This window comes from Polyodon spathula, chromosome 26, assembly GCF_017654505.1.
Source record: "Polyodon spathula isolate WHYD16114869_AA chromosome 26, ASM1765450v1, whole genome shotgun sequence".
Lineage (NCBI taxonomy): Eukaryota > Metazoa > Chordata > Actinopteri > Acipenseriformes > Polyodontidae > Polyodon > Polyodon spathula.
This window is the reverse complement of record NC_054559.1, coordinates 16,761,233-16,787,527: the sequence shown is the minus strand read 5'-3', so window position 1 is coordinate 16,787,527 and position 26,295 is coordinate 16,761,233. Positions and strand designations below refer to the sequence as shown.

At 39.3% G+C, this 26,295-nt stretch overlaps 1 protein-coding gene across 3 annotated transcripts; it reads right to left on the bottom strand.

The window, feature by feature from the left end:
* On the bottom strand, positions 1 to 25,195 carry LOC121300813 (long-chain-fatty-acid--CoA ligase ACSBG2-like). 3 transcript variants are annotated; one of them, XM_041229700.1, is made up of 15 exons: positions 25,058 to 25,195; positions 12,208 to 12,337; positions 11,064 to 11,194; positions 9,489 to 9,751; positions 8,372 to 8,460; positions 7,192 to 7,312; positions 6,940 to 7,020; positions 6,626 to 6,775; positions 5,881 to 6,057; positions 3,556 to 3,737; positions 2,440 to 2,673; positions 1,812 to 2,029; positions 1,388 to 1,527; positions 694 to 940; positions 1 to 269 (listed from the first exon to the last, which is right to left on the bottom strand). In XM_041229700.1, the coding sequence occupies exons 2-15, from the start codon at positions 12,312 to 12,314 to the stop codon at positions 151 to 153; spliced, it is 2,259 nt and encodes a 752-aa protein (XP_041085634.1). In that variant the 5' UTR covers positions 12,315 to 12,337; positions 25,058 to 25,195; the 3' UTR covers positions 1 to 150. The 3 variants fall into 3 exon arrangements, with proteins under 3 accessions (XP_041085634.1, XP_041085632.1, XP_041085633.1); XM_041229698.1 differs by lacking the exon at positions 25,058 to 25,195 and adding an exon at positions 15,349 to 16,019; XM_041229699.1 differs by lacking the exon at positions 25,058 to 25,195 and adding an exon at positions 15,349 to 16,019 and having other exon boundaries at positions 9,489 to 9,748.
* Between the last annotated feature and the right edge of the window lie 1,100 nt (positions 25,196 to 26,295).

Sequence of the window (26,295 nt, the reverse complement as noted above, 5' to 3'; positions counted from 1 at the left end):
TTTTTTTTTTTTTTTTTTTTTTTTTTTACAACATAAAATGACTCAATTATAAACAAACCGCTCAGGGTTACAATATAAAGAGCTGTACAGAGACAATGTGTTTGCTGATGGTGTCTGTTATAACCTGGAGACTAGCTGCTGGTACAGTATTTATTTTGTTGGGAGGGGGTTCTCTGGGGTGGTTGGAGTAATAACATCCTTATAGAAGTTGTCGATTTGGTCCTTGTAAATCTTCATGACATCCGATCGTTTCAGTTTCATTGTGGGCCCTGAAAAGATACACATTTAAGAGGGTTGGCTCACTCACAACAAATAAATAAATACATTTAAAAAAATTGGTAACACTAATTTGAATGTCATTTTTAAAGTACAAACACACATCATTCCCTATTGAATACCTATTTTGAATATGACTTTAGTAAATGTACACTCAGTAATTTTTGCAGTTTCCCCATGCAAATACAAAGCATTTACCATAATTTTACCACTGTTCTTATCAAGCTGGCTCATGCATTCCTGTGTGTAAAGACAAAATCAACTTGGGACTCTGCTTCTATCTTCCCTCGCTCACGTTATGTTTCCGTTAGCCACTCAGAACCATTGTGCTTCCTCTCTTTGTTCCTGACACATTCATCCTGAACTTCAGGAGTAACTGGACAGGCTGCTCTTTCTGTCAGTAACTGCAACCTTTACCTAACTCTCCTCCTGGAATGGAGAAGTCCTTCTCCAGAATGGTCCACTTCTGGATCTTCTGTGCATTGGAGCTGGCCTGCTCGTTCACCCGGTCGATCCCCTCTTGGATTGCGTTGTGCACGGCTCGGTCTTTGCCTCCAATGATGTCTGAGACCCTGACGGCGTTGCTGCCCAGCTTCTTACAGAACTCAATGGCTTCCGGGGTGAGCTCATCCTCTGGCTCTCCAGAATCGGGATTCACATTGCACTGTGATGAAAGAAACACAGATCAGGTTACACGATGCCCAGTCCACCACTGTTCTGAACACATGGCTGTATGGCTCCTATTTACACAGATACCTCTTCATCAGAGAGGCCTACTTTAATAGAAATACATGTTGGTTTTTGTCCGGGGGTAGGGGGGGGGAGTACATGGACGACTTTGGAACACCTGTCTATTATTATTATCATTCTTAGTCGGCTTACACATCAGTGCCACCAGATGGCAGTGCCACATTTACAAGATTCCTGGATGTTAGGGGACACAATCTGGTGGTGTTATTAATATTAAGATACATTCAAAAAATGAATGATCAATTGAAAACAAGTGTGGTATTTTCAAGTCACTGCTGTGTATTCATTATGAAGAATATCCACCAGTGATGAACTGAGCCACCGAAGAAGCTGAGAGCTCCATCACTGTTTGGTTAAATACCTTAAGTGTCAAAAGCATGGACAGGAACTTCTTCTTGTCTCCGATAAGCATGGCATTGCTAATGACAGGCAGCACCTCCTTCAAAGCATCCTCGGTAGGGACAGGAGGGATATTCTCACCACCGGCTGTGATAATAAGCTCTATCAATCCCCCCCAAAAAAGAAAGAATTAGTGTTTGTCACCACAAGAAAACAATACTATTCACAACTGCTACAGGGTATTCAGATATATGAGCTTGATATAACACAGTTAGCTGACAACTACAGCACCTATAAGGTATGTGATCCAAGGTATGAGATGATCTGCAGTAACAATCTGTAACACCAGGTTTACTGTGAAGCAATTGCATGTGTACCATGACGACGCATTACAATATGTATAGATAGCCCTGCTTGCCTGACTCACGTGAAATCTTTTGTTTTACCTTTAATTCTGCCGGTGATGAAGAGGAAGCCCTCCTCATCGTGCCTCCCCAGGTCTCCAGAGTGAAGCCAGCCTTCGCTGTCCAGAGACTCCTCTGTCTTGTCCTTCATGTTTAGGTACCCCATGAAGACGTGTCGTCCCCAGAAACAGATCTCCCCAATCCCTTCGCAGTCTGGGCTGAAAATCTTGGTCTTGCACCCAGAGATCTCCTTCCCACAACTGCAGAGGATGGAATGAAACTCAGGTCAGGAATGTTGAATTTCAGGTTACTTGAGGAGCCCTGAAGCAGTTCTTAGCAAGGATCTTGCATAAGTGAACCTTTCACAACTGGTACAAGAATCCAGCATGGAACTGGCTGTAGTATTTTTCTTGTAATCTAAACCGGAGCTGCACAGAGAGGGGAATAGTGATGACAATGGTACTGAATGTCTAAAGGTAACAACATAGTCCTAGGCAGAAGTGCGAGTTGTTTAGAGATAATGGTACTCCCGTAATGGTAGTTACTAGACATGGTGTGCGAGTTTACTAACCCTGGGTAATGTGTCTTAGCTCACTATGACTGGAACATAACATGCTTGTGCCGGTGCTACAGAAATGAGGCCTGAGGCCATGATATGATGAAACCCTACCTGGTGAGCTTGTGAGCGCTGGGAACAGAAATCGCGTGCGGCCCTGTGCTCTCGCTCATGCCGTACAGCTCATACACGGGAATGTCAAGACTCAGGAAGAACTCCAGGGTATCTTTAGTAATGGGAGCTGCACCAGTGTAGCACTTGGTACAGCGGTCCAGACCCAAAGCCTTGTGCACCTTCTTAAACACCAGTTTCTTTGCCAGGCGGTAATTGAATGGGAGCGAGGAATTCCTAAGGGAAAAAAAGATAAGCACTTAACGCACTATACAGTCAGTATCGCAGAACACATTTATACAGTCAGTACGGCGACAGAGAACACATTTACACAGTCAGTATCATGACAGAGATCACGCTCTCATTTTCACTGAGGTCCCGGAGAGGCAAAAGGCAACAAGTTACAAGTCAAGTGCAAGCACATTCAATACCTGGCCACAAAAGAAAACACTTTATAATGTTGTGAATACATTTCCCTTGCTCTGTTGAACATATACAAGGCTCAACACACCAGGGGATCTAAACAATCAGTGCTTATCGATTACTGTGGACTGACATGGCATTAGAAAACTCTACTCAAAGTGAGAAGGTTTGGAATACAGTATTAAGGAAGTTGGAATATGGAATATAGTATCAATGTTTTGCCAAGTTAAGATAGGAAGGTAAAGCTGTAAGATATTTAGAAGGACTGTATTTATCATTTTACTCCTACTATGCACTGGATTTGCCTTACATAAGCACCACGTTACTGGATCCTCAGCTGCACTATCCTTGCATTACTGCACTACTAATAAGTCACTGTGGACATAACTTGTTGTAATCCAAACTTGTTGCATCCTAGTTCATATTGTATTTTAGTAGTATTATTTGCACTTACTGGAAACTACACTGCATTTAAATATTAAGCCTGCATTGTAACCCTGTACTGTCCTGTAATACCTGTAAGTCGCCTTGGATAAAGGTAATAATAATAATAAATAATAATAATAATAATAATAATAATAATAATAATAATAATAGCCGCGACCCTCACCAGGAGAAGCGGAATGATAATGGATGGATGTATAGATGGATAATAATAATAATAATGAAGACTGCACATTGTCTTCACTGACGTACCTGCGCATTTTGTTCAGGTTTGTCTGAAGCCCTACGTCTTTAGCCCAGGATGCCACCTTCCTCTGGATGGTAGAAGACTTGGCACCGACCAATTTCATTTTCTCCTGCATTTTCTCCCAGACGCGAGGGACACCCATAAATGCTGTGGGTCTCACCTCTTTGAGGGTGTTCACCAGGGAGCCCTGTGGAAACATGCCAACGTGCATCAGGGTAAACAAATTTGGGTTTACAACCGATAAATATTTTCCTCATTTCATCTGATCATGGACCTAGGATCATATCAGCAGATTTCAAAAATAAGCATTGACATTACATATATATGCACAGAATAACTATAATATATTTCCTCAAGCAAAGTTAAATGCAAGTACAATAAAGATAAGCTGACTAACAACCTCAAGCAGTTGTAAAACTAGTGCAATCTGTTTACAATAGGCACTTAGATCTACCTACAGCGATAATGTGGCTTGGGAACCACTTGATCAATCCTCTTAACACGCAGAAGGCTTATCACTGTAAGAGACCAGGGCGAAACTGTAATCTCTAAAGCTTGGTATCTATAAAGTTTCACTGCTGCTTAAAGCATCTGCTTAATAAAGTATCTCCATCAAGCTATCCACTTAAAGGTTGCTTTATCTTCCATAAATCGAATTAAGTTACTCAGGTAAGTATTTTTTAATTGGATGACTTGGTTAATAACTTTAAATCACATCAACTGAAAGTGCTGTGGCAGGTGATTTGTAAAACAACAGGACAGCTTCTTCCTATACTACTAAGTAGCCACAGGGGGGCTCCAGCAATTGAAATCTGGGGAAGATACACACCATGGGCTGTATTCATAGAAGCCAATGTATTACAGCAATGACATACTGCTTGAACTACTATCTTTTTGTAACTTTGGGCCACTTATTAATATTTAGTCATACATTAAGTTGTTGGAAACTTGCTGAATTAACTATTATCCTCACATTCAATAACACTCAATATTACTAAGTTTAAACCGATTTGTACCAATCCTCTTAAAGTTACTGAATGTTGCAATAGACTAGGGCTGGCCAACCCTGGTGCTGGACATCCACAATCCTGCAGGATTTCTAGGTAACTTTAAATAATCAATAGCTACAAAACCTACAAAAAATGTTAGTCTTGACAAAACTAAGAAAATAACTGGCTCAAGTACAGCCTGGAACACACTGCTCGATGCGACCATCACATCTCAATGGAGTAGGTCAAAAAATCTTTGCGAGCATGCAACAGTGCATCACACACTGCCAGACTGAAATCGCAGAGAGGGACGCACAATTTGTGGTTTTTCTTTTCCCCCGATGTTTGACCTGCCCTGGATGCACTAAGTACAGTGACAATGGGACAAACATAAGGCTATGACAGTACTATCTACAATTTTCGCTAGAAGGCAGCAGGATCGTGAAAACCACATATGACTGGAGACATGCATATATTCTCTCTCTCTCTCTCTAGTAACACACATGTGTACACATACAAAGTATTCCATTGATTTGTACATAATGTCTGTGCCAATATATTTAGAACACAAGCCCTGACAGCCCCATAATCATTCTACATTTTAACTATAGCAAAATATTTACAGAATACTTAACTGCTGCTACAATCAGGATTCATTTATTATTAATAGCGTTTTAATTAAATTATACCTAATCACGTTTTTATTTACAATGAAGGGAACCATACTGTGTTGCCCAAAGGCATGTACGGTATTATGTTTTCCCATCATTGTAAATAAAAAATGTTATTCAGTATAATTTAATTAAAAAGCTAATAAATTAATCATAGTTATAGCATCCGTTTTTAAGTACTGTAATCTGTAAATATTTTGTCTATAGTTAAACAGTACTTTTTAAAAAAGATTATGGGGCTGTCAGGGCTTGTTTTCAAAAGATATCGGCACGACATTATATACAAACCAATGGAATAGCTTGTGTGTGTGTGTGTGTGTGTGTGTATATATATATATATACACGGTGCACTCATTGGTTGCTAACTTTGAGACTTGTGAGTGGGTATAACACACTGTCAGATGCAAAGGAATCACATCGCTGAATATTAAACATATTTAAACATTGCGATCGATTGGCCGATCCTGTAAAATCGCATCGCAGGGCATAATGCAGTGCCCTGAAAAGCCATGATGCTATCGATCGCATCGGGCAACGTGTCCAGGGCTTAACCGAGAACTTAGTGGGATGAAAACCAGAAGATCTGGACCAGGGTTGGCCACCCCTGTAATAGACTGTGCTGCTTTATGACTGGAAAGCACCCCTTTGTCAAGTGTACAACTTTCCTCACCTTCAGTGCATCAGGCTGTGCAAAGTAGACGATCCCTCCGTGTTTGATGGGCAGCCATATGTCAATCATCTGAGCTGCCACATGGCTGAGTGGAAGGTAGCTGACTATCACCTCCTGGGCCTCGCAGGCGTCTGTCAGCTTCACCGTCTTTCCTGTAGCAAACGCTGTCCAGGTTATCTGCAATAGAGAGGACACAAGGATTTTAAAACCCAGCTAGGAAAACTAAGCTGCAAGGATTCCTATATGCGCTATATTATTAGGTACCACATATTTCTATTTTTAGAAAACTGTTTGAGAACTCTCTGGGTTACTAGAAGTGACTAGAAGCATAGATAGGATATATAACATGGTACAATTATACAACCAGTGACGGAAGGGGATACATTTAATACTCGTAAGAAAGTGGTCCCATAAAATATCATTGTAAGGGCTGCTTAAGAGACCCGACTCAGGAGGGTCTTTATATTGCGGTTTCACAGGTGGCCAATCAATACACATGGTCTTTGTGTTGCATGTATGCAGTTCTATCAGAGTATTGTAAGCCTGTTTACAAGTAAGATAAAGGGCTGGGTTTCGCTGTGGCACTTTGGCACTAGGGAACAGTGTAGTGGCGTGTTTAAAGATCCCACCTCAGTACTTGGTGAAAATGTCTTCAGGGACGTACTAGTAGCTCATTCCACTAATGAGCAGAGTGGACGACAGAAAACTAGGTTCGCCAGTCAAGGGGAACAGTGTTTGTACTTACATTGTCGTGGCTGAGCATCACTCCTTTGGGCTGGCCAGTGGTCCCTGAGGTATAGATTAGAGTGCAGCATTGATTGGGCTTCTGGGAGGCAATGATCTCATCCAGCTGAGAGTCTGGGACATCCGTTCCCATCTCCATAAACTCTGCCCACTGTTTATAAAAGAAAGAAAAGAAAAAGCCCTTTATTTTCTATTATGCTAGGGTTTATTTCAATGTAATCCATGCAAGCAAATACAAACTTTACTGAGCAACTTCAATATGAGGCTGAACACAGGTCACTTCCATAAACATAATGCAGAAAAGAAATCCCTTACCGTGTAGAGGTTTGGTTTCTTCTCTTTTAGTGCATCTTTGTACTGAATAATGGCTTTCACATGTGGGAGTTTGTCTTGAACCTGCAGATATTTAGCACACGAACATTACTATACTTACAGAAATATCCATTAAAGCAACCTGATGTTTCTTTGACAGCAGTTTTGCAGTACATTTTTGTAAACAATTTCCACAAAGGAATGCTTATTAACTAGAACTTGATCAAACTTGATCACAGCAGCACAAATAATTACCTGAAGAATCTTCTGCAGCTGTTTATGATTTTCAACGACCAGGACATTAGCTTTACAGTTTTCTGCCACGTACTGACAAGCTTCAGGAGAGTTTGTAGTGTAGATGCCAACTGCAAATCCTCTGGAAAATTTTCAAAATAAGAGATAAGATGTTTTTAACCATGTAATACAACTCTTTTTGTGGCAGACACATCTATATATTATTTTTTTGTTGTCATATGAATAATAAAACAACAGCGTTAACTGCTTTGGAGATTTTTTTTTTTGTAAATGTTATTTATGGACATTTTTTGTTTGTTTGTTTTTTGCTTAAGTGCAATGCACACAGGACGGCAAAGAAATAAAAAAGAGCTATCTACAGAAGGAAGACATGTAGCTTGCATTGTGCAGTAGTTCATTTAAACAAGGTTTCTTTTTTTTAATCTCCGTCCAGTATGAATTGGCCCCTAAAAGAAGTGAATTTCACATTGACCCCTCAATTTCACGATTTCCATGAAATCGCGATTTAGTTAGACCCCTAAGGATGAGCAGTACTTGAAGACAATAGCCTTAAGGAATATAAAAAAGACAAGTGTTGAATTGACAACAGAACTGGCAGAAGGCACAGGTTTCGTTGTCCATCAAATCAACGGTACGAAGGTCACTCTTGAAATCAGGACTTAAAGGATGCGTTGCAATAAGAATACTTGTGTTAAGAAAGGGGAAAAAGACTAAAAGGCTCAAATATGCACAAGAACACAGAAATTGGACTGTGGAACAACGGTCAAAGGTGCTTTGGACTGTTGATGTTTACCAAAATAAACAAGCAGACCCCTTCAGGAAGGATAAGGTGATCAGGATACATGCTACAAAACAACTTGTACAAACACATAACATCTTTCTGTATGTTTATGTTTACACCCAATTCCTGTTTGTTGCACATCCAAACACGCCCCACCCAAAACAACAGTATTTACATGCCAGACAGACACCAGCAGCTACCTAAGAGGACTGAATAGTAAGAGATAGCTTCACTGTAAGTGGCGGCAGGGTTAACAAGTTTCACTGTGCAGCAGATTTACAAAAAACAAAAGACAGTGGGGGGCTAGGTTCCTGGGGGGGTGGAGGCAGAACACAATAATGACCAAATATTGTTCTGTAGAGCATACAGCAAGGTGTGAGATTGTTTGATTGTTCTTACCCTGCTAGAATAGCTCCGATATCAGCAAAGAACCACTCCGGAGAGTTGAATCCCAGGATCCCAACTCCATGGTAACGCTCCAGCCCAAGCTGCAAACAAAGGCACATGCTTACCACACAGGTAGGGAACGCATCAATATCAGAGCCACATGTTCAGGTGAAATTCTACACCTTCTCTTTTGTTTCCTCCGATGGGCAAAAGGAAGATTAATGACAACTTCATTGAATTAGGTTTACAATAAACTGTCAGGGCAGTTACCGTGTTAGCCAGGTTGTTTATAAACTCCAAGCAATACAGTAGCTTTGTAGGCTTAACCGTTTGCATAACGCGCCTGTTGCTAAAATAAGCTATTTAAGATTAGCTGACACAAACAAATGTTCAGGGTAAATTCTGAAAGTCATTTTTCAGTTTACCATCCTTTTTCCATGCTACACTATGCATTTAACATAGATTACCGTGTTTCGTTTTTCATTCTGTACCATACTTCTTTACCAAGCTTGCCAATGCTTTTTCATAATTTCACCATGCTCTACTACACTTTGCTATATGCTTGTACAATGGCATCCAGAAACAAAACTTTACAAAAGGGACACCTATGCTTTGTTCCAGAGGGAGAACTGTGATAACCTACTGATCTGGATTAGAGAATTTGAGCTAAAAATGCATAAATATCAAGCTAAACTAAACTAAAATTAGTCCATTCATCTATCCGCAGAATGTTAATGAAATAGAGTAGGATTCACTCACATGCAGGATAATTGGAGCATGTGTTTTGTCATTTTGTTTTTATTTCACTATTGAAGAAAGATAAATTTCACCTTGGGGTTAAGTGTTACTCATGTGATTTGTACACTTCAAAGTTTGCTAAATAAAACATAACAAAATACTTTGGCTAAGTTAATCTGCACCTCAAATGGCATTAGATATTCGGTTATGTGGATATTGCAAAACAAAACCCTTTCAGACAGCAGGCGTAAACTAGCAAGGGCAGGCAACACATTCCCTGGCATCAACTGTTAAAGTTCGGGAGACCTGAGAGTTAGTTTACAAGTTATTAAACTATAAAACTGTTCAGTGGTCAAGCCTGCTGCAAAGAAACATTCAACACTAAAATTACCTTTAAAAAGCTTTTAGCTGCCGTTCGACATCTCTGATAGTACTCTTTATAGGTCAGTCTGTTCCAGCTGTCTCCGTCCTTGGATGCCAGCGCCACCTGGTCCCCAAACTGCTCCACAGTTTGCAGGAACATCTGATTGACTGTAATAGCAGGCTCTGCAGCTTGGCCAGACTCTTCCATCCTCAGCTTCACCTCCCCATCCTCTCTTGTTGTGCATAATTGCAGCTCATTAAGTTTTAACGTGTCAGGACGCAACACATCTGCTGGAAATCAAACAACAAGCAGTGCTCATTATTAGCATTAGTTGACGCATATATATATAATTTCTAATCTAATACAACTATAATGCTGATCATCAACAACTACAAATGTTTACTCATTGTTTTTCAAGCAAGATGTAGAGTTGTGTCTAATCTATTTGCACAGCCAAGACTGCAGCAATAAAATATGCATGAAATAAAAAGGGCAAAAAAAGAAAAATTGTACTTAAAATCAGCCCTATTAATGGTATGCTTAATTGTCAGGCTTTTATGAATGTCTTCCAGTACATTTCTATTCAAAGCAGGGTCTCAAGGTTAGCACCACATTGGCAGCTTTGAAGCTCCATCAGCTTGTTTATTTACTGTTCATAATAAAGTGCTTGCCCCTGTGTCGCCCCGGGGGAAATGAAAAGGCCTTTTCATTAGCATTGCTGTCCATCTCTTATGCTGAATAACTGAGATGCAGCATGAATAGGGAAGCACTGTTCTGGTCAGCATGTGGCACGAGCCACACAATGCTTCCAATGGGGATGCCTCACGTTACAAACTGGCAGCCCTCCAGGACATGAACTAACTGACTTCAGTGTCGTGCCACAAGCACAGCCGTTGTTTAGCTCAAAAATGAATTATTAAGTAGGTACATTCTTGTACACCTTTTGTGGAATCTAAGGTATTTCATTTGCCTGGCTAACTCATTGAGTACATGCACAGGTATTCCATAAAATCTTTTGTCAATAACATTCAAATTGCTGTACTGAAAGAATGGACTGGATATGCAGGCAGACCCATTTAAATGCGTGACTGGAAAAGTGCTTAACAATACCGAATGCAACTGAGTTTTGGAATAACCCGAACATCATGCCGGATAAATCACCAAAAATATACCCAGTGGAGTGGAGTTTGTTTTCCATTAACTGACTAAGGAAGCAACTACAGAAGAGGAAGTCACTGAAAACACATAATGCATTATGTAAATGCACCAAAGCATAGCCAAGACAGCATACTGTGAATAAACTTTCTAAAATGGCCACAGTGGGAAAACAAATCTCCCCAATGAAGTTATCAACCGCACTTACTAGTATGAGTATTGTTGGAAAAAACGGTGGCCTTGTGACTTCTTTATAACATTTTATGACACGGCAGTACATATATACTGTATGATAGCCGATTACTGACTATATCAAAAATCAAAACAGCTTCATCTATTCATCACCTATTTATGTTGGCTTGATTACAATCTTTTTTTTTCCTGCCTGCTGTTGTTGCTGATGTTCTGAATTGTTCTGTAGTGAAGGTAATGGAAGTCCTGCCTCACCGTTTGCCGTTACTGGCTTGTTTTCCTGAGTGCTAACAGAGCTTCCACTCTGCAGGATCTGCTGGGCTGGGGTCACCTCTGCGTCTGCTTCCTCTTCCCTCTCTGAAGAATGTGCTTCCTCTGATGAATCACTAATGACAAGAACACTTCTTGTGAATCACGATCTCGTAAGAACAGAACCCTGACCTTAACATGTCTTTAAATAATACAGCAAATCTCAATTTTCTGGCTTTCTTTTAATTAGTATTTTCATTCCAAGTTATTTATTCTAAGACGAGTACATAAAAAAACCTACACACACTACAATAACTTCTGCTTACTCCTGTTAGTCATTTTGAATTGTTTTCCAAACAAACTAATTTTTTATGCCTAGTCCTGTGCGGGACATGTAATACCTCACACCATGTTTGTGTAAATAAATACCCATGTGTTATGCAATCTTCAAGTTATAAAAGCAATCCAGTCAATTTCAGATGTTTGAACTACACAGAAAAAAAATGTAAAAATTAAAAAAAAGTGAAACCCAATCTGATCATTTTAACCACTGTCGTTTTTTTATTTGTAAATAAGCCACTATCTCAGGCAGAAGAAACATTTATTAAATGCAACACTCAAAAGCAGGCAATTATCTCAATTAAGGTGGCCTGGACTTGAACTGATTATAACAGAGATGAAACAGGCCAGACAGACAGACAAATTAAAACATTTACATTTTAATGTGGTTCTGTGGGTTTTTTCTAGCATTGTTTTTTTGATGCCATAACTATATAAAAAATATTAGTCTAAATATGTAACATATGTAACATAAAATATGTAAAAAAATCTGTAACATGGGACCCAATAAACGGGTACTAAAACATTTATACATGCCAACTACAATTAATTCTTTCTATTACCTTTTTTACATACCATTAGTACCACAGAAATGTGTGGTTTTTTTTGTCCATATGCTACATTTTTTTGACAGCCCAACATATTATATAAATTGTTGTTTGACCTACAAATATTTGGCAGACAAGCAATCAGATATTAAGACACAGGCTATGCAAATACATTGTGAAATAAATATTCCATTGGGAGAGAAAAAACAGACGTACTGTGTAGACACACTAAGACGTTTTAAACAGACAGGGGTGGTACATACTTTGCTGAAGACTCCATAGCAACATCTATCACTGAGACATCACACTTCTCTGGGCTGCATGACTGCAGGTAATCTCCAGTTGGCTCCATCACTGCAGCAGCTGACATGGTGGGTCCAGTTAGTAGTGTTACTGTAAATTACAGTACAAGGTCAGTGTGTGCCGAAGCAGACAACAATTAAGAGTCACAGTTCTGATGGGATCCATTTATATTCCTACGCTTTACGTCACCAGGCAGCAACATTGCATTTCCAAACGAGGGTTATGCTTTAATCCAATTGCACAGCAAGGAGAACACCCAAAGTGGTAGCCCGTTAAGAGATTTCCCCAAGTGTAGGTATCTGAACAGGGGTTAGTTTATTCTTGGTTACATAATTATTAAACTTTGCTTTTAAGAATGCAGCAAGAGAGAAATTATTTCACAGCAAATCATTTCCCTATTCAAAGCTGGTACTAAATTACTACAGTAAAGGGGTTAAGCAAGGGTTGCATGCTGCTGCATTTTGTGCCAATTTGGGTAGTAAGTTTTGCAATCAGAATACTCCTTAATTAGGATGTTGGTATAATCTGTTGTAACCAACAGATTAAGTGAATAGCCCAGGTCTATTTTTTATTTATTTATTTATTTATTATTTTACATTAATTGTGAAACTGACCCATTAACCCCATCAGCTTAGCTGTAAAACATATAATAAACAAACAGTGATACCAGATGTCTTTGTTATTCCCCAAATTCACATCCTGTTTATGTAACCTTGTGAAGAAGTCTGCTCTCAATCCAAGTGTTTAATTTGTAAAGGATTAGCCTAATTCCCTTCTACGAGACTGGTTTTCAGGTTTACTGAGATTAGTTTGGTTTTATTATCCTCTCTTGTGCAGTTTATTTAACAGGATACGGGCAAGTGTTTTAGGGCAGGGGAACAATCTGAAGCAACACATCTTTGGAAAACCAACAGGCACATTTTATTTTAGTCAAAATGTATTTACACTGAAAGATGTGAACACTGTTTGTATTCTACCCCATGTGTTCTAATTCAATGTGTCTCACTTTGGCTGTATATAACTCATGCTCCCTTTCTCGCGCTGTCCACAAGCTTCAAGGCCACAGTGTGGTGTGCTAGCTGATTCTCCACTGATGCTTTAACCTGCGGTACTTGGCCCCACACTTTTTGTTCCTTAATACTGTAAAGCCATAAATATTTGCAACCAAAATATTCTGAATAACACTCATAAAATCTATTTTGCTCCAGAAATGTTGGCAATAGAAGAATGTATTGTTAGTGGAATTGGATATTCATGCCAAAATTCATACGCAAAAAAACTCATAAAAGCCTTGCAAATCTTTATGGCTTTACAGTATATTATGTGTGTGTGTGCGAGTGTGAGTGAGTATATGCTTCACACAACCTGAAGGTTAATGCAGCAGTTAGGCAAGAAAAATTATTGAAACACGTTACATTTTTTAAAAAAAACCCTATGTGTTAGAAATGTTAGGGAATTAGGAAACTGTATTGTTAAGCAATAATTTGATCAGCTTGATTTCCTCATTTCTATCAGCAGTTCTTGTCCATATGAAATGCGTCAAACATCCTGGAAGTACTACCAGTTATGAACCATGCGTAACCTTCAGATAAGAGAAGCAGACCTGCTTGATTTATTCAGTCAAAGCCAAAGTGAATCAATAGCTCTATCTTACATTAAAGCTTAACTTCCAGTTAGAATAATAAGAAGATACACTATTCATAGAGGAACATTAGAAGATATAAGGGTTTTTTTTATGGAAAAAATAAACAAAAAAGCACTTTCTAATCTAAATTAATGCTTCTGCATGCATTCCTTACACCTAAACAACACCCACAGCCCATTTCTCACTATATCATCAGGACTAAGTGCATTTGAAAAGGTGCATTTATTGCCAACATACCTAATTTACATAGATATGCTTCCATGAAAAATGTAAAATACTTCTAGGTCTTCCATGTAAACTGCACTTACTACATATTCATAAAAATATAATCGCTGGACAAGTCCTGATCAGTTTTGTTTACTCTGTGTTTTAGTGCCTGTTAATTGTTGCTCAAGAATAATAGTAGCTGGCTTACATTCCTGGGAGTGGTTTCCACTGTTACATTCCTTCCTTACCAGTTTTACAACACATCTCAAAACACTTGGGTTGACAGTAAATGATAGTGTTACTTTAACACAGTGTATAGTATATTATATATATTTTAAAAACTCATGCCTCTACCTATTATATGCTAATGTACTTGCTCACTGTGGCACTAAAGTAAATGCACTGTACAAATCAAGCGATGTTAAATATGTTCCACGTTCCTCTATAGCCAGCCACGCCCAGCATTTATACAGTGAAGCCCCTTGCATGAACGGGGGCTGTTTCCCAGGGTTGCTGCAGCTGTCTGTCTAGCTGGATTGCTGGGATTTTTTAATCAATGAGGCTCATTCATAAACTTACAGTCAAGGAGAACAATTCCTACAATAGATGTTTTTTCTTAAGGTGTCAGGTTTAAACTCTCAGTACAATGTGCTTCTGCATCTGTGTACTGTATACCGTGCGAAAACTAGGCATTTTTTCTACAGCTCAACCGCACCTACGAAATGCCTTTAACATTTTGAATATAATTCTAACTCTTCATTTGTGCATGATAGTTTTTTCACATTAAAAGTTTCAATTCATGAGTTTGTTGTGCATGCATGTAGCTGCTGTAATATATCAAATACAAAATCCATCAAAATCAATATAAAATAGCAAAATAATATACTAATATAAACCTAACTACAAAGACCCCTAGACAAGTAGGGTTATGCCAGTGTTCAAAAACATTTAAACCACCAATTGTAAAATTCTACTAACTGCATAAAGAAGTACAGTATTTTAAAATGACTTTATAAAATGACCACTGTATGTAGATTGTTTTCAGATCATGTACAGTTTAGCGAGAGTGAGTTTAGTTTCAACACAAGTTTTAACAACCACATTGTGTGCAATTCATTTGTAAAGGGTAACGATACGATAACAATGACGTAAATTATTAGATTATGAAGCACTTTCTTGTAAAGATTTGAAAAGTGAAAACAAATCATTAGTGTTAATGTAACAGTAATTAAAAAAAAATGACTCTTACATTGCATCCTTGGTAGAGTGGTCCGAGTTATCCTCAAATTCCTATGATCAACTTGTCCTCTAGTAACTGGTTTTAACCAGCTATGTATGCAGTCTCTTTAGGAGATGTGACCACCAGACCTTACCTCGCTTTACAAATGTGTAACACATCATTCATTTTCAAACAGCACTCCCCACCATACTCAATATGCAGGTGATGTCATAGTCACAACATTCTGATTGGTGAATCTTACAGGGGGCCCTCATCACACCACACACTGTACTCCCATATATGGGCATGCCCTTAGATCACATGGTGTGGCAGGATATGCACTAAAAGCACTGGGGGAACATTTTCCTACAGGATGTTCAAACCTTTTTTTTTTTTTTTTTTTTTTTAAGCATATCTGGTAAAAGCACACGCCCACATCAGCACCACAGTTTTGCAGCTAAAAGCGAACAGGGGTTACTATAGGACAAACAAGCCAGAAGCTTACAACGACAAACAAGACAGACAGCAGTTTAAAGCTATCGATAACATATTCCTTCCTTTCTAAACAAACAAGTCAATCAAGATAGAACAAATATGTTCCGTTTCATTTATGCGTGTTGTAAAAAGATTACATTATGTTTTCTAGGCATGAGTAGTAATCTTAGAAATATATATACAGTGGCTCTCAAAAGTATTCACCCGCCCTTGGACTTCTCCACATTTTATTGTGTTACACCATGGAATCAAAATGGATTTAATTAGGAGTTTTTGCCACATTTCAACACAAAGAAAGTCCATAATGTCAAAGTGAAAAATAAAATCTACAACTTGTTCTAAATTAATTACAAATACAAAACAGAAAATAATTGATTGCATACATATTCACCCCCTTATTTGGTAGAGGTACCTTTGGCAGCAATTACAGCCATGAGTCTATTTTGATAAGTCTCTACCAGCTTTGCACATCTGGACACTGCAATTTGTGCCCATTCTTCTTTGCAAAATTGCTCAAGCTCCATCAAGTTGGATGGGGACCTTTGGTGAACAGCAATTTTCAACCCTTTCCACATATTCTCAACTGGATTGAGGTCCAGGCTTTGACTGGGCCACTCCAGGACATTGACCTTTTTGTTTTTAAGCCACTCCAGTGTAGCTTTGGCTGCATGTTTGGGGTCATTGTCCTGCTGGAAGATGAATCTTCTCCCAAGTCTCAGGTCTCTTGCAGACTTCAGCAGGTTTTCCTCCAGGATTTCTCTGTACTTTGCTGCATCCATTTTGCCCTCTATCTTCACAAGCTTTCCAGGCCCTGACGCAGAGAAGCATCCCCACTGCATGATACTGCCACCACCATGCTTCACGGTAGGGATGGTGTTCTCAGGATGACAAACACAGCGCTTAGCATTGAGGCCAAAAAGATCTATTTTAAGAATCATCTTCCACTTGGTCTCAGAGTGTCCCACATGCCTTCTGGCAAACTCTAGCCAAGATTGGTATGTTTTTTTTTTTTCAACAATTGCTTTCTTTTTTACAATCTTCCATAAAGGCCAGTTTTGTGAAGCACCCGGGCTATTGTTGCCGTATGCACAGTGTCTCCCAGCTCAGCCGTGGAAGACTGTAACTCCTTAAGAGTTGCCATAGGCCTCTTGGTGGCCTCCCTGACGGGTACCCTTCTCGCCCGGATACTCAGCTTTTGAGGACGGCCTGTCCTAGACAGATTCACAGCTGTGCCATTTCTTAATAATGGACATTACTGTGCTCCGGTGGATATTCAATGCCTTGGAAATTTTCTTAAATCCTACCCCAATGGTGCTTTTGAAGAACCTTATTCCGTATTTGCTTTGAATGTTCCTTCGTCTTCATGATGTAGTTGCACCAGAGCTTATTTAGGTGTGTCATAGCAAAGGGGGTGAATACTTATGCAATCAATTATTTTCTGTTTTATATTTGTAATTAATTTAGAACAATTTGTAGATTTTACTTTTCACTGACATATGGACTTTTTTTGTGTTGATCAGTGGCAAAAACTCAAATAAAACCCATTTTGATTCCATGTTGTAACACAATAAAATGTGGAAAAGTCCAACGGGGGTGAATACTTTTGAGAGCCATAATATATATTACACACACTGACGAAAGTAATATCTAACAGATTAATTTACAGGCAATGTGCTCCAAAAGGCCAGTGGACTGAGAGCTTATGCTGACACAACTATGAAAATACACAGAGGGTGGGTAATGTTATTCACAAGAAGCCTTCCCCATCCGCTCTCTGGAGGTGAGAAAGTGACCTCTGTTATAGTCAAACTATCTAAATGGCCGGGGATCTTAATCACGTTCATGCCGAAACTTCAACACAGAAGTTCATCAAGGATGTTTTGATACTAGTCACTGTCAAGCCCTCTTGAGGTGTTGTAGACTAGTCGATGAAACACAGTGGTCATGCTGATGCGCTGGGGAGACAACACTGTGGTTGATCCTTGGAACCAGCATCGCAGCCATTGTGTGTGTTGATGCGCTGGAAGGCAAGATAAGCTGACCCCTGGAGCCAGCATTATACTTCAGCCATCAACATCAGGCAGAAGGAGATCTACATCATCAGATGGAAAGAAATGCAAATGGATGGAGATGCAGATGGATCATATTAGTTTACTGTAAAGCTACATCTTATTTGGTGCTTATCTTGGCAAAAGCCGAGTTTATATCAGCATGAAGTTTTAACATCTACTCTCATGTAATGGAAATCATGAAGATCTGGATTCGTCCAGTGACTGCTGTGTATAGTGCAGCTGGCAACAAGGGAAAGACCTTGTAACGGCATGGAGAGACAACTGACAGGAGGAGAGAGACCCCATTGGGGCTGGCAAGGGTTAGTGCCCCTTGTCGGCAGTATCCAGCTCTATGTTTTCAAAGATAAACAGGATGCTGGAGACACCTGAACAAGGCTTCTAGAAATTAAAGAGAAAAATATCCCTAGAGTTTGCAAGAGCGGGGGCGGAAGATGACTCAACATTGGATAACACGGTTAATGACTTAGGAACGGAAACAGACATGAGAACGGACAGTACTTCACAAAAGACTAGTTCAAGATCTGCAATTAGCAAAGACATGGAACTCCAGGTTTGTGTCTGCGGCTGGAGCAAGGCGACAAAGGTCAGGGGTTTGAAGATTCAACAAGGGAGAATGAAATGCTTGAGGGAGAAGGGACAAGGGCCTCGCATTGATCAGTACTTCTTACGAAGTCAGTCAAGTCAGTCGAATGAAATCCAGTGACAGGAAGCAAACCACAGTTTGCAGGTTATCAGCACCCCTATCATAGACGTGAGGAGGACTTGCGTGGTTACAACTAGTGATGAACCTAACGATCCTTGCGAACCCGGTCAGATGAACCAGCGTAAGACAGAAAAGAACCTCAACGGGCACAAGCCTGGAGTTAAATAGCCAAGAGCTTGTGAGAAAACTATGTGGGACAATGTAAACAAGGAGCTATGTTTTACTTTGGAAAGGTTAAGTGGAACATTTGAAAAGAAGCTGGATAAATTTGGGGACATCATCATGCATATGGATGCGAGAGGTCTGGAGTTAAAAAAAAAAAAAAAAAAAAAAAAAAAAGGAAGGAAAAGTACAAAATACTCCTGGAAAATCTAGGCGTAAGCAGGAGATTGAATGCTTAATTAGAGAAAGGAGGCAGCGGAGGCAGCTTATGGAGAAGAGCAGAACAAAGTCAGAAGGAGGGACTCAATCTATTTCAAAGGGTCATAAAAGATAAGCTTGCAACATTACGCAGAGCTGAGGCCTACGGAAACGCTACAAAAAGAAAGAGCGTGCATTCAAATTTGTAAAGAAGATATTCACCAGTGAAAAAAATGGCACACTAAAATCATCTCAGTTTGAGCTGGAGAGATATTTAGAGGAAACACATACAGATTCAAAAAGGCAGGAGCCTATGTCAATTCCTTTAAAGATCCCACCTATCAATCCACCTGAACATCAAATGGAGGACTGTGCACCTAAGTGGAAAGAAGTAGAGCAAGCTGTGAAAAAAGCAAGGGCATCATCATCTCCAGGGCCCCGTACAGAGTGTACAGGAGTGCTTCTAGAGTTCTACGAATCCTGTGGAAACTGATGAAAGTGGCATGGGAAAAACAGGTTGTACCAAGAGCACGGCGCCGAGCAGGTGGAGTCTTTATACCAAAAGAGATTCTACAGTTAGTTTCGCCCCATTTCCCTATAAATGTAGAAGGCAAGATTTTCTTCAGCATTGAAGGGTTAAATTCTTATTATTCCTAATATTCTTAAACTCTCTCATGTCATTCTCAAACTTTCTCCCTAGAACTTTGCCATATCTGCTTGAATATACCTGAGAACGATCTCAGAGTTTTATTCTTTCAGTATAATTGCTCAGAGATTGTCAACCTACCTATTAAAGAACTGCTTCATTGACACTTCAGTACAAAAAGTGGACATTCCAGGTTTCTGGCAACAAATTCAATCAGCTACAAAAGAGAGAAGGGGCTCCATGTGACATTCCTGGATTTTGCTAATGCATATGGTTCATTGCCACATGAACTTCTTTGGGCAGCATTTGATTTTTTCAGTGTACCGATTACAATAACAAATTGAGTGAAAGCCTACTTCGGAGATTTGCAATTTAGTAATTCAACTTCAGAATTCAGCACTACATAGCAATGCCTGGAAGTTGGAATAATGGCAGGATGTACCATTTCTCCACTGACTTTTACCATGACAATGGAAGTAATTATTATGGCATCAAAATGGGTAGTGGGAGGAGAGCTCTTGGCTCCTGGAATACAACTACCACCAATTCGAGCATACATGGATGACATGACAACCATGACTACAACAGTAGCCTGCACTAATCGGTTATTGGGCAAATTAACCAATAACATTGAATGGGCACAAATGCAATTCAAGCCCACTAAATCAAGGAGCATCTCTATAATTAAAGGTAAAGTAGTAGATAAAAGGTTCTACATTAATGGTGAGGCAATACCAACAGTGTCCGAGAAGCCAGTGAAAAGTCTTGGGAGATGGTACGACGAGGTTCTAAAGGACACAGTTTGTGTGGGAGAAGTTGGACAACAAGCAGTGGAAGGGTTGAAGGGCACAGACAGGAGCGCTTTACTGGGCAAACTGAAACTCTGGTGCTTTCAGTTTGGTCTACTGCCAAGACTGCTGTAGCCACTGACTGTGTACGAGGTTTCCTTGACAACAGATAAGAAGCTTGTAGCTTTAATCAGTTCATACGTTGGAAGTTCCACGCTGCCTCAGCAGAGTGGGACTTTATGGTAAAGGAATACTGCAGCTACCAGTCTCCGCTCTAACCGAGGAGTTTAATCCTTTGCGGTCCAATGTCGGACCAGGTCCGACGTTACAATTTTCCCTTTCCAGTCTGATGTCAGACCCTGTCCGACATCATCGAAAAGACGTAAAGCACAGGTTTCTAGTCGTTTTTTCTCCGGAAAAAGCAGAGAAAACCATTCAATGGTTGAGTGAGACCAATAGGAGCCAAATGAAACCCAAAAAAGAAAGGGGCGTGTAATCAATAGCCCTAGCAGCTGCACCATACAGAGATAAGCAGACATAAACAAAGGATGTAGCTGCTTCCGCATCCAGTGCTCAAAAAATATCAGACATTTGCAAAGCTTTTTGAGATGTTATAGTAATAAAATAATGACTTATGGATGGAATGGATGAAGATGCAGACGGATCATATTAGTTTACTGTAAAGCTACATCTTAGCTGGTGCTTATCTTGGCGAGAGCCGAGTTCTACTCTCATGTAATGAAAATCTGGGTTTTTGTTTTGTTTTCAAGTAGATTCTTGTATAATGAGTCACCCACAGAAATGCATTTCTAAATACAGAGAGCATACCTGTCTTTCAAATTTTATTTTTTTTTTAAAACTACTCCACTTAAACACAGAGCTGCCGTGCCTACTCTCATTTAGACAGGCGATGCAGATGAAGCATTGACTGCTAATTGGTTTTCTTTTCTGGACTAACCATGCTCTCTTTGCTGATGCTGCATCCTTCATGGGGGAAGGTTATGATAAAAATGAGGATAAAATATACGAGGCAAGCCTAATCGTTTGGGGAGAGATGAAGGTTGTTATTAAATTAAGATTATCTTCTCGACAGTTGTTGGGATCACAACATTTATTTGCTCTATCAACCTGATAATGTAACATGAGAGGATTGTGTATCTTTTCAGTTGCTGCACGAGGCACGGATGAAAGTAATAATCACCAGACTTTCCCAAGGCTTCCTACATGAAGCAGATACTTTATACATAGAGTTGTGACCATGTTGCCTCTTTGGGGACTTCCCCGACTGATCAGATCGCATTGCAAACACTGTTGCAACTCATCAGCAACCCTCTTCAAAATGCTTTCTGGAGCACACTAAAATGACCACACGTGACCCTATGGTCCAATACATCTATTTTAGCACTGCCATAAAGCGGCCAATAAGAGTGGCCAATTTATTGTTCATGGCTGCCCTACCATACTCTGCTGTGATCTTGTCAAATGTAATATGTATTAAGAAAATCTGTTGTATTAAAAAATCTGGATACATTTCGCTAAGTACCACAGCTGATAAATGTCAGTATTAGGGATTTAATGCAGTTTATGTTGACTTTCCCTTCTTGCATGTTTTCTTTTTCCACTAGAACCTCTATTTCTAGAAGCTTATTTCATACAAGTTTGCGAGTCATTATTTCTTTTTTGTGGGTTATTTTGCTGCACCTGCAAAAGTTCCCCATTTATTTCTCATTGACTAATTTAGTAAAGTGTAAACTGTATAAAGCAGAACCTAGGGATATATGCATGTGTGTTATTTTTACCCCACACTACCAATACGTTGTCCACTGCCCTCTTCATCCATAATAAACGTACAACTTCAGAAACTCTGCTTAGGCAGCTAAGCATTATGTACTGGCCAGTATCTATCTGTGAAGACATGTGGTGAGTTACTCATTGAAGAGGTCTGCCTGTCTAATGGGAACTAACATTCCTGACTCATTCTTACAACATCTTCTAGTAAAACACGTCTTAAGGAATGACTTTGACGTATTAGTCATAAATATTTGTCTCACATGATTTGCTCTTGCTTAAATATATAGAAATTAAGATGAGAATGTTTTCACCAAGGTAAGAAATGTATATAGGATAGAAATATCCTAGTTTGAAGAATTGTTCACCAGAATATTTGCAATAACCACCACACAGCATATGCCTTGTCTGACCATGGTAATTATTTTCCAATCTGAAATGCACAATGTGTGGGGATGGGGAACTAAAAACAAAAATAAAGAACTGGATATACCTGTAAAGTAGGTCCAACTGCATGATTCCTCACACCACCTGTCCCATTATTTCTATAGTGCCAGCTCACCCTACAGTTATAATTAACAAGCTTCATCCTACAAAAACAAAAATGTAACAACTTGAAATACAAACTTCCCCTATCAGTCAGAGTAACTTTTAGAATTTCCCCAAACAGACTGACAATGCAAAAAAAAAAAAAAAAAAAAAAAAAAAAAAAAAATGTAAAAACTCCATGCATATAAACGCAAGATAGCTGCATCTAAATCAGCCCCATCCCATTTCCATTGCAGCTGTCTCAGGAGAAACACCACATAGCCAGATTATTTCAACCAACCCGGAGGCAAGACTTGTCCATCTGCACACAGTCACATGACAGCTGAGCCCATCTGCCTATTGCCACTCCCAGAGGAGCAAATTCGCAGAGGTTACTGTCGTTCACTGGGATCATTTCAAGAATTTCAGACCCCTGTTGTGGTAGAGAGTAGAGACTCCTCCCAGAGCTTGGCTACACGATGGCAGGTAAATTAATAATTTGCGTGTCCTCTGCACCAGAAAAATCAGCTCAAACCTGTCACACCATGAGCAGTTACAGCACAGGCAGCATCAAGACAGTCCAACCATACACAATATCGATTGTTTTAAATAATGACATATGATGATGATGATGATAATAATAAATGCAATTTATTTATTATTATGCTATAGGAAATCATAATAGTAATGACCTCTAAACAGTATTTATTTTATTTCTTACTTGTAACTACTTCTTGACATGTTCTAATTGTTTTTAGCACCACGCAATAATATTGCAATGCATGTAAACCTGCTAAATAGGTTATTCAAATAGGTAATGAAATCCAATACTGCTTCTTTAAACTAATGCTCAGTGAAACATGAATCTAGCCCTGGAGAAGAGGGTACCTGCATGTAGATAATAACTGCACAGCATTCTGAAATGCTGCTTATGAAATGAATCTGATTAACAGTTATGGTAACAAGCTTAACAAACAAAGACTGTGTCCTGTGTGTTCTGGGGGTGCTTTAGTATTTACTGTAGTATGATCTCAAACTGTTGTGTAGCAAACAAGAATGACTGGGCACATGTGGATTATGACTGACTAGCTTTTTATGCCACAAGGTCACATGCCCCATACTTGTGATCAGTCACCCTATTAATTATAACAGGCTAAATATAACTGGTTTGAAATAGCTTTTTGGTGATACGGAATAGAAAAGATGTTGGTCTTGTTTTCCACCCTTTTAATTCATTTTCCACGAAGAAAAAAAAAGAAGTAAAATGTGGAACTGTGTCTAAACGGTTTTTTTTTGTTTGTTTTGTTTTCCCGCTACAGAATTTGCTAAGAATAAATACAGCGTGTTTCTGTACTTATTTCAAACCAGATCTTAAACTCGACCAGTACAATCCCTGTTATTGGAATTTCAATTAAACAAGCACCACATTTCAGAATTGGGTTAGAATTACTGTGACATGGATATTTAAACTTAATATGCACTCAAATTATTCTGAGTACTGTTTGGAAATGGTGTTGTCGAAGTTTGGCTTCACAACTTTAATAAATATATTTCTTTCACTAAGCTTTACATTAACAAATATAAGGCAGAGGCTTAGGTGGCATTCGTTGGTTAGGTTACAACATGCTTTGACATTTGGAAATAACGTTACGCATAGATACATCACAACATTTAAAATAAAAACACTGCATCAGGTGTGACTCACACTGTGACTTACTAACTGGATTAAAGTTTGCCCATTCAGCCCTGTTTACTGCTGTAGCGCATATGGGATATCTAATGATGTTAACAATTTATGTATAGGATTCACCGGTAAACTTCACGTTAAAGTTGGTTTGAAAAGTCTAAATTATACTATTGCGAATATCAAATGAATATCGAATTTATAATTCAGTTAGGTATAACAATATACAGAGAAAACAAAACAAAGCAAAAATCCTCAAACTATGTATACCCATTTAAAAACAGAAGTGTCCCTATATTAAATGCCCAATGTTTTTAAACTTTAGACATTGTTTATACCACAGATCATAACAATTAACAAAATAAATGTTTAAATTCGAGTATTTCTCAAGTAATTGTAGCATATGAAGAACTAAGGCCTACCAGGAAAATAATTAAAACATATCTACAATTTGGTGGGCAGAAAAGAAGGAAGATGGGTTATTATTTGTAGCAACATTTGCCACGGGTTACTGTCATTAATAATGTACAGTTGATACTATATTAACTTATATACGCCACTAAATGCCACACGTATTACAGATACTGTTTTGGTTTACAAAACTAAATCTAACTTCTAAATGGGTGATTATGTATTTATGTATTTATGTATGCATGTATTTTAAAACAGTCTTACCTTGGCTGAACAACAATAGTCAGAAGATATGAACTGATTATTTTGTTAGACCCGCGAATTTCTATCCCCTGCGTTGCTGCCTGTAAGGATTCGCTTCGACTTCTGCCCACGTGCGCTCACTTCTGAGAACTACGCTGAACATAACCGTCGCGCGAGCAGACTAGAAGCAAACCCGGACACGAGAGGGAGGGGGCGGTCGGAGCATCGTCACCTACAAATGTCAATCTTTGATCACAGCCAATCAGAGCCGTGTCTCAAGAACACGCCACCTCAGAGAGCACCCCCGGGGCGGGGTTGGGGGCGGAGACAGTGAGATCAAAACTTCGTTGTTCCTCCCGGTCAACGAGGTCGCCAGGCTGTACAGAGAAAGGGAAGCGGTAGCTAGCAGCTGGCATCTAGCATTTATTTATTTTTCACTGTGTGACACATAGGGTTAATGTCATTGGCCGGACCTAGTAATGAGCTGCTGTAACTGAAATAAACATGTGTTTTTTCTTGAGGAAACTGGTCTATTAAACTGGAAGTCTATTTTTTTTACCATGGTGTCAGGTTTTCCATAGTCCCTGAAACAGCTCCTCAAGCTGTATTGTTATTCATTTTCTACGGCATCAAGTAAGACAGCGTGATGATATTACACATCTACACTAACCTGCCCTTATTAACGATCCAGTTGGTTTACATACCCCAACAGAAGCTTTAGCTGTAGGGGTGCAAGCTCCCTCCCCATTGAATCTTGCTTGCTGCTATGTAACTAAGACAGATTGGTGCTGCCAGCAGCAGGAGGCGGTTATAAGTGAACACCTATAGAACTGACATGTTCAGCATGGGCTAAAGAAGTAGCACCACATTTAAATATGGGGTGCTGGACCTTTAAGAGCTAGCCGTGGATCAATGCTGCAGCCTGCAAACACAAGCTGAAGGCTTGCAGTGCTCACCACAGAAGGCCTATTAATGCAATGAAGACGTGTGCAAATAAACAGCCAGGAAACCCACTGTGCATACTAGCTGTGCAGAAAAACGAACCTTCCCAGCACAGCAGTGTATACAATAAATACACTGATATATTTATAATACTGGACTTGATGGAACCTGGAACACAAACTGAAAAATACTGGACTGTCCGGTGTCAGAGAATATATATCCACATATACACCTCCCCCTCCCCTGAATATTCGTTCCCCCTAGGAACCCTTGCATATAAGTCTACATCCATGCATTTTAACATAACCCTAAACTTG